The sequence below is a fragment of the Mauremys reevesii genome, linkage group 10 (genome assembly GCF_016161935.1).
Source record: "Mauremys reevesii isolate NIE-2019 linkage group 10, ASM1616193v1, whole genome shotgun sequence".
Lineage (NCBI taxonomy): Eukaryota > Metazoa > Chordata > Testudines > Geoemydidae > Mauremys > Mauremys reevesii.
In genome coordinates this window covers 19,283,822-19,293,558 of record NC_052632.1, presented here as the reverse complement: position 1 = coordinate 19,293,558, position 9,737 = coordinate 19,283,822, and the positions used below count along the sequence as shown (strand labels likewise).

Below are 9,737 nucleotides of genomic sequence, written 5' to 3'. Positions count from 1 at the left end.
ATTTTGGAGCCCAGCTAAATCTGACTGCCATACACACTGTATGCCCAATGGTATAATCATGCATCCACGCTTGCCTTGATCTCAATATCTTACCTGCATAGCCAGCTGTTAATTCACTTTTCCTAGAAATCTGTTGTTTGGTTGCCATGTTAATAGCATGAATGCTGCTTTGTGCTGCTGCTGCTATTAGCTTGGGCTTCCTTTCTTCCAGTTAGTTCCGGAATCATTTTTAGAATGACCAGAGTATGGCTGAAGTTCACCCAGATTCAGAAGATGTAAGTCCCTCTGACTTATTTAGGCATCCATGTAAGTGGGGGAGTCTGCCAGCAGAATAGTTGGGTAGGGTATCTCAGCACGTCCTATGCATCACCGAGGTGTTCTTTGTAATAGCCCAGCATGGAAGATGGCCATGAGAGTGGGCAAAGTAAGAATCCTCAGGATCTGCACATACAGGAATGGAATGACCCAAGAAAGAGCTATGGATGAACTGTAGAGTGGAGCAGCAGGCATGGGAGGCTACACTGCTAACTCCAGGAACTCTTGCCCCACATACCCACAACGAATGGCAGATTACCTACGATCAGCCTACGATGCTATATGCCAGTACTCATCCTGGTTCTTACCAGGATGTGTAAAGGAGCAGTAAATACTTCCTCTACCCAATAATGTCATTTAAAGCAAATCTGTAAATCTTCCTGGTGCTATACTGAGGTTCACATTTATACCATTACAAAGCATTGTTTTGCACCAAGGATCTATTAATTAGGAGAAGGATAAATCAAAGCTTTTCTGCAATAATTTCTGTCTCACTGAACATAAAGAGAAAACAGCGAGAAAACCAAAGTGCTGTATCTGAGGCTGCAAGATTAGAGAAATAATTAATCTGCAACACCAGGGGAGCAAAAGTGTTTTTATTATTATTAAATACAGGGACTTACATTTGTGTGTACGAAGGCACATAAATCACCAATCAGCCGAAGAGCTACTTTGTTATGTTTGGATGCTCTTTTCTTTTTAAATGGTTGTATATAAATAAGGTGCTGGATACACCTCCAAACTATTTACTGAACTATATAAATTATATCTAGTACCCTTTTACAATTCTGAACGCCAGGGTTAATGAGTAGAATACATTTCCCTAATCTTGCCTTGTAAAGCATCACATGTTTTCTTTGCATCCCCAAGCAGCATTGACGTGTTAGGCTTGTAAAAAATGGGATTGTCAACTGCAGCATACCCAACGCCCAGCGTTCGCTTCATCACGATGACCTGGGGGGGAGGGAATAGCAGCATGAAAGGGTTAAATGAAATTAAAACGTTCAGCATGTGCTCATGGAGGATGTAGTTAAAGTAATAGTTTTAAAAATAACAGGTTACATCTATTATAAAATCTCAAATCTTGGCATGTATTAAATGCATTGGCACAATCAAAATTGCATACCAGCAATATTGGCCTACATTTTATATTGACTTTTGCATGTCCATATCTAGCTATTCTCAGACCTCACATTTATGTGCCACCTTCCATCCTGAAAGATTGTACTGTGGTTTTAAAAAAGTAAACTGATAGAGAAACTGAACAGGAATCTCCTCCTCCAGCTCTGCAGCCACCTGTGGGTGGAAGGCGGTGGCTATTTAGCAGCACACCGAAATGCTAAAGAACAGTTAAGAAAAGCAAATTAAGAGCATTCTATACAATTGAAAGTGCAAGGGGAAATTAGGTAGGCAAAATGTAACTACCCAAATCAGCATTTGACCAAGACATGTTAATTTGCCTACTTTATGCTAACTGCCATTGGGTCTTTTAATGACTCCGTTTCACATAGCTGCCAAAGAACACTGGTTGAGATTCACAAAGCTGACTAAAGGATTTAGCCATGAAATTCCCTAATCAGATGTGCAAAATCTCAAGCAATACCTCCAGCATGACAGTGCTCCCTGACACTAGGCATTGGATTCAACAGACTGGGAAAAATGCTATACTGGATTACCTTTTCCACAGCAGCTGGGTTTTGCCCCCTTGAATTATCTTATCCAAGTTCTGACCAGACCAACTTTGCGTCTGAGATCTAACATGATCACAGCACAAGACAGTTTGACTGCAATAATATTTCATTAAACAATAATCCATGTTGGATATGATGTAATGTGATACCTGAAACACTGTTAATTTTCTGGGTAAGGGCCAGAATCTGTTGCCAGATACGTGGTATGTACTACTCTGAATGTGAGACATGCAGAGTAAAGTCAAACATATTTTCTATAATTTATCTCATTAAACCTATCAAGATGATGCTTTCATACCCAGAGATGTTACTAACATTTCGCTTCTTAGGTGCATATTTCAACAATTAAAAATTGCTTGTTTCATGCAATTATTTACTGCATTTTAATGTTACCTGCATACAAACAATATCAAGTATTTTGTAAATGTGCTAACATTCCAATCTGAGATCAGAACTAAACCTTTACAGTGTGAGAACACAGCATGCTGGAATATTGTCTAACTGAAACATAAAACAAGCTTGGCATGTGCCGACTATCATGGAGATCCCAATTTTCCCCATATACTTGTCCACATTTTGCTGTGTTTTAAGAGGTTGCTTTTAATTCTAACATCTGTATGCCTGTCATTTAGTGCCGTCGTCATCTTCACCATACACTCCATCACACAGTTTTTATATAATCTTAAATTGTGTTACATGCTAATGTCTATACTTGTACAAGTTTTATGGCTTTAAATAGCCATAGAACTTTCGAGAACATGAGGTTTGAATTAAAATGAGTTAGTTAACCTGTCTTATACGTAGAATGGGTTATATTTAAGGCAATGAATTAAAAGTAGAATTTCAAAACTGGTTCTTTTCCTTTGTGGATGTATCCGTCAGATATGTGCTGCCATTTTTACCTGCCCTGAATGTTACCTTTAGATCTGAAATTCCCTCCCATACAGAATTTGCTGAAACCCCACACAGTTCACTGTGAACAGAGATATAAAGTATATACTCAACAACATTCTCTGTCAATACAGCAGACCAATGAGAGGAAAATTGAAAGAGAAAAGCTATGGGTTTGCAAATGTACACAAGCTTCTGATACACTAAGTCAAAGTTCTGCAGTCCCTTATACCTAGATCTGGTCAAATAATATAAAAACCTTATTTGTGAGTAATTTATTCAATAACAGATTTTTAGCTTTTGGGGAATACAGTGAAACATGGCTCTTTGGAAGAAGATTTGGAACACTAATGAAGTGTATTTTGGCTCATTCTAAATTTTAAAAGCAAAATCCATTAAAAAGAATTGCCTTTTAAATGCTATATCATCCAGGAGCCAATCCTGCTCTTTTTAAAGTCAATGACAAAACTCCCCTTGGCATCAATGAGAGCAGGACAGAGCATCTCTTGTCAAATCAAGCATTTCACTGTAAGCTTAACCCCGCAGGGCTCATCATGTGGACTCTCCTGTATAAATGACTGGGAATTCCATATCCAAATTGTCTGCAGAGTTGGGCCCTTCTTGTGTATCTGCCGTATACTGTTAGACAGATGCACCTACGTGCATACTCCTTGCATGTGTATTCAGAAAAAAACCCTATCTTTGTCTTTAGTGCAAGTCAGTATTTCTCCTGAGACAGAGATACATTCCATAAACATACACTGTGCAGACTTCAGTCAACTTTGATTGTTTTTAAGTACCTGCTTAGCTTTCCAGACCTCCAGTACAGGCATGCCAGCAATAATAGAATTGGGATCTTCCTGTGCTGCAGAGTTTACTGTGTCATTTGCACCAATGACCAGAGCCAAGTCCGTTTCTGAGACAGAATAGAAATATGTTACAAACGTTTTAGAACTTGCAGCTGCCTTTTCTTTATCACAGAGACACCAAAACTCACAAATCAAACATGCATTAAATGTTGATAGTTCACTGTTTATTCTAAATGAAAATAAGTTAGGCCCATCCATTTTTGTCAAACCCAGAACTGAATCTTGGCAGATACATGGGCTAATGAAAACGATTATAACCATGCTCTGCTACAGGCTGGGGACCGACTGGCTAAGCAACAATTCTGCAGAAAAGGACCTGGGGATTACACTGGATGAGAAACTGGACATGAGTCAGCGGTGTGCCCTTGTTGCCAAGAAAGCCAACAGCGGCAGTTGTCACATTTCAAGATCAATCAATTGTGGCATAGAATATCAGATATTACAATTATTTTTATGACACCTATTCTTTTTGTATCTAGGTTTTTTTTATTGTTGTTATCAGGGCATGGAGAGGTTGAAATTAGGGGAGTATTCCTGTTGTAGGTCAAGTGATTTATGTGACCACCAGAATTCCAAGATGGAGTTGTAGCTCAAACTCTTTATTCATTTCTGTACAATGTAAGGATCTAATTTTGAAAATATTCTTTCCCTTCCTTTCATCTCTCCATGTATAACTCCACTATTGCCTCCTGTCACAGCTTTTTTCTAAACTGCCTGGAGTTGTTTTACCTTGAAGCATTGCTGGAGCAGCAGTTTGACAGGGATAAGCTGCTAATTCATGGAAGTGACGTCAGTTCGCTTTCTTTTAAACACACACAGAGGTACCAGTGTGTCCAACCCTGTGATCCATGAATTGCACAGCCATAAAACATTACCCGATGGTGATGTCAGAGCATCAAAAACTACTTTGAGTAGCTGGCAGTGGGATCTCCTCTTATCTTCTAATATTGATGAAGCAAGTAGAATGCGTGTGGGGGATGCTGAAGTTGTGTGCTCAGGTCTTTAAGGGGTGGGGCATGAACTCTGCACAGCACAGCTCACTGAGCATAAGTGGATGCTAACTGTGCTCAGCCACACTTTCAAGCCATTTGCCATCAGAGAGAGTGGGCATTTGTACTCAGTCTGCCTGTCACCTGTGTATGCACGGGGAGGAGCTTCCTGCATCTTTCCTGGTTTACGTATCCATGCTAGACTTGCCAGCTGTATACTCGCACAAAACCAAACACCCTTGCTCTGCCCTCTGCCCCACCCTTTCTACGAGACCCCACCCCTGCTCACTACATCCCCCCTTCCTCTGTCACTCGCTCTCCCCACCCTCACTCGCTCATTTTCACCAGGCTGGCTTAGGGGGTTGGGGTGTGGGAGGGGGTGGGGGCTCTGGGGTGGGGCTGGAGATGAGGGATTTGGGATACAGGAGGATGCTCTGGGCTGGGACTGAGGGGATTCTGGGCTGGGGAAGGGGGTTGCAGTGCAGAGGGGATGTGTGACAGCTCCAGCTGGGGGTGAAGGCTCTGGGGTGGGGCTGAGGGGTTTGGGGTATAGGAGGGTGCTCCGGGCTGGGACTGAGGGGTTCAGAGGGTGGAAGGGGGATCAGGGTTGTGGCAGGGGGTTGGGGCATGGGAGGGGGTCAGGGGTACAGGTTCCGGCCAGCGCTTACTTCAAGCTGCTCCTGGAAGCAGCGGCATGTCCCCCCTCCAGCTCCTACACGGAAACGCAGCCGGGCAGTTCTGAGTGCTGTCCCATCTGCAGGTGCCGCCCCTGCAACTCCCATGCACCATGGTTCCCAGCCGATGGGAGCTGTGAAGCTGGCGCTTGGGGCGGGGGCAGCGCACGGAGCCCTCTGGCTGCCCCTACGTATAGGAGCCAGAGGGGGAGCATGCTGCTGCTTCCGGGAGCTGTGCAGAGCCCAGGCAGGCAGGGAGCCTGCCTCAGCCCTGCTGCACCGCCGACCGGACTTTTAACGGCCTGGTCAGCAGTGCTGACTGGCGCCGCCAGGGTCCCTTTACAATTGTGTGTTTCAGTCGAAAACCGGACAACTGGCAACCCTAACCAAGAGCAGCCACAATCTGACCCTAATGTGCCACAGGCTTTTAATTCTGTAACAGAAGAGGGAGGGAGGCAGCCCTGGAAAACTATGAAAGATACGTGCAGTCTAAACTAGAAACACTGCACTGCCACGCAAGAGAGACTATAGCTTCCTTCCCTCTTACTTTCCTACCTTAAGTTAAGGGACTTTTGCCTCCCTAACACTCTTGCAACTTCCTGATGCCTTAGTCTTCTTTTGAGGCCACACGTCTTGTCCGTGATGGGGAATAGGCACTTTATTTTACCGATTCCCCTCCTCCCCCCAAAATAGGGCAGAACAAAATACAAAAGAAAAAGGCAAAAAGAACATGGAAAGGGAGGGAAAAGAAGGAAAGAAGGCAGGGAGGAGAAAGGAGAGTGACATCTCAGTTTCCATCCACTAGGAATTAATCAAAGATCTCAGAAAAGTTGGACCAAATCTTTTCAAGTTTGTCTGAAGTCCCTCATCTCTGAAACGTTATCCACTCTTTAGCTGCCAGGACACCAAAGTACTTGTGCAAAGCTTCTGTCCCTGGAGATAGTCTGCTCTTCCATCTGCGCAATGTGAGTCATTTGGCGACATGCCCTGCTCCAGAAAACCAAGCCTTCCATGATTTATGGACTTTCTTTACCTTTCAGTGCCTCATTGCTTCATTTTTCTGCTGTCTGTCCCCTCTCTTCCCGAAGAAGGGAAGTGGCACCAAAACTGGCAGCAGCCCTCCCTCCTGGTGAATCTTCCCTCCCCTGGGATTTAGGGGGCCTGGCATATGCAAGGGGCAATAATTTCCACCTCCCCACCCCCAATGTCAGCGAACCCAAAGGAAGATTCTACCAGATATTAGAGTGTCCTACAAGGAAATTGCATCTTGCAGAGCAGCTGCCTGCTCACTCATACTTCACTCACAATAATGGTAGTAGTGATACAAATTAATACTATGCCACTATTAAATAATACAAATGATCCTATATATAAGCAGTCTCTTCCCAGGCACTCTGAGTGATGATCTTTCATAATCACTACGGTATCAAATAGTAACAAAACATAAAAATACCCAAATACTCTCATAAAACCGCAAAAAGCGGGAGGGACTTGATACAGAAATCTGACATGAGGGTGGATTTTCCAAAGGACTCATTTTTGCCATTACTCTTCTCCCATAAAGGTCACTGCTACAACTCCCCTTGACTGAATTGGGACCAGTGAAACTGACTTTAAACTCCCACCATACGTCTGTTTGTCCAATATTCAGAATATCACATGGTTGCCCTTCCTGATACCCTTATCATTGACACAATACAGACAAATATTTGATGAAAGAAGTCATATATTTTGCTCACTCTACAGCAAAACCCTAGTGGCTATTATGATTATCTATTAAGTAATGTCAGACATAGCTTGGCTTTTATATGAGTCAGACAAACCTTTAGTCTTATCTAGTCTTGATTCTGGTCTTTAAAAAGCATTACTGTCAACCCTTCTACCTACCAAAATACTGCCTGGGAATAAAATTATAGTCATTTGGCCTAACTAAAAGCAGAAAATAAAGTTAAAATATTTAGAATGGTTTGAATCTAAGCCAACATCTTTCATCCCTTACCTGGGAAATCTTCATTTATCTCATCCATTTCTAATACAACATCATAAGGTACACCGGCTTCTGCCAATAGCACATTCAGTTGTCCTGGCATACGGCCTGCTACAGGATGGATACCAAACCTGGAAACCAAGAAAGCAAAGAAACCAAGTCATGCTGAACTAATAAATGCCGACTGATAAATGTCAGCAATCTTACACATGTGGAAGCAGTCCAGTTCCAGTACTTCATATACCTGAACCAGATGCAGAGAGAGAGTTATAAAATATTGGTCATGAAACTGCTACTTGGGAAAGAGCAATTCATGTATCTGTTTGTAATCAGTACCAGAAAGGGAAAACTGAAACACTTACAGAACTCCTTTCACATCGGGCACCCTGTTGGTTAAAAATTAACTATGTAGTCATGGTATGTTATTTGGTGATTTCATTTAACACTTAAGCCAGACACCAGAATATAAATCACTCATGAAGACTGTGTGTCATATGCAGTGTGTGTATACCACACAAGAATGGGATTAAAGCCTAGGACAAATGAAATAACACTTTAAACAGATATGTGGATAAGGATTCATTCCATTTTCTAATGCAGAGGCGGTTTATTGATACACATTCTTAATATGCACTTGCAAAATAAAATAAAATAAAATAAATAAAAAGCAACCACTGCTGGGAAAAAAAGACTTTTCCAAGAATTTGACACAAGAATTGAAACACTTAATATTCTTGCTGAATATTAAGAAAATGGATGTCTGAATTCCAGAGGCTACTCAAATATTCCTAGGCCTGGACTTCCCAGCTGATTGCTATGGCAGACCTGAGCTCTGTTAGTGCTGAGATCATATTCATGCTCTGTTTGCTGCTAGCAGACTTCCAGCACAGATGTTTTCCTGATTAATGTGGGCAGAGATTTTTTTCCCCCCCAAAGGGAATTTATGTTTCTAATTTGCTTTGGTGTTTTTGAAAATCCCACCCATATTTGCTATGTCAGAGAGCAACTCATTTTTAGAAATATCTATTAGCTCATTTGCGGACTTAAGTGTTTATTGGAGCCCCTAACCAAGGCACTCAAGTTTGAAAACTGAGCCTGTAGTATTGAATGGCAAAGTATATGGTGTACTACCACGTCATACTAAACATACTAAAGATTTCCTATTGACGTTCTATCATTGCTTTTAATGTTTGAAGTACAGTATTTGTCCTGGCCTATTTCAATGACAACACTGTGAGCCAGATCCTTAGCTGGTATAAATCAGCATAGCTCCACTGAAATCAGAGCTGAGCTCCCTTGAAATCAATGGAGCCATACCAGTTTATACCAGCTGAGGATCTGGCACACTGTATGCAACTTACCTGACTTTCTTTCCTTGTTCATTAAGCATTTTCACCATGTCAGCAATGGGATACTGGGCTTTGGCTGCACAAAGACCCCAACCTAAACCATGAAAAACATGTCAGTGTTTTACAAAGGAAGTTTAGCATCCCTCAAAAAGCACCATAAAGGGCTCAATTAACCAATATGTTTTCTGCATTAATGAATATTAGAAACCACAGTTTATCACACACGGGGCCAACAAAACTCATTTGCCTGGTGGAGATGACACAGAGTTAAAGGTCAAACTGAACTGCAAAAGAATACTTTGATATGGTATTTTAATTCAATGGTAGCACTTAGTGCAGGTTTCATTGTAAATTACATTGAAAAACTAAGAGTCCTGGCTACAGCTAACTCACTCTACAACCACCATATTCTGTTTCTGCCATACACACGTATTACTGGTGGGAATGTGTGGGAAAGACGGCTTTTCGGTTTTCCAAGCTGAGTTTGCAGGATTGCCATTCAGGCAAAAACTATTTTCTAACTTGTAAACTAAGAATTTTTGATATGGAGCCTGAGAAACAACATGTATGAGACCTCTAGTGCCAATTTTACAAAATCACTGTCCAGATTGAACCACACATTTAGCCTACTAACATCTCTGGGAGGTAGGGATCCATCAGCCTCACTTTTGCACATGGAGAGATTAAATCACAGAGAGGTTAACTTTCTGGCTCAGGATCACACAGCAACTGAGTGGCAGAGACAGGAACTAGGCTGACCAGATGTCCCAATTTTATAGGGACAGTCCTGATTTTTGGGTCTTTTTCTTATATAGGCTCCTATTACCCTCCACCTCCTGTCCCAATTTTTCACACTTGCTGTCTGGTCATCCTAACAGGAACTGAACTGAGATCTCCTGATTCCAGTCCTTTCTCTAAGCCAGTGTTTCCCAAACTTGGGACACCGTTTGTGTAGGGAAAGCCCCTAGTGGG

General features: G+C 42.1%; 1 protein-coding gene across 1 annotated transcript in view; it reads right to left on the bottom strand.

The window, feature by feature from the left end:
• Positions 1-897: 897 nt before the first annotated feature.
• The window catches only part of LOC120373969 (NAD(P) transhydrogenase, mitochondrial-like), a 72,006-nt gene continuing 63,166 nt past the window's right edge, over positions 898-9,737 (bottom strand). Inside the window, exons 19-22 of the mRNA XM_039493083.1 lie at positions 8,778-8,859; positions 7,429-7,547; positions 3,698-3,813; positions 898-1,269 (exon numbers count right to left, since the gene is read on the bottom strand). Of these exons, the coding sequence (XP_039349017.1) occupies positions 1,117-1,269; positions 3,698-3,813; positions 7,429-7,547; positions 8,778-8,859 (470 nt within the window). The 3' untranslated portion in view covers positions 898-1,116. The remainder of the gene's footprint in view (positions 1,270-3,697; positions 3,814-7,428; positions 7,548-8,777; positions 8,860-9,737) is intronic.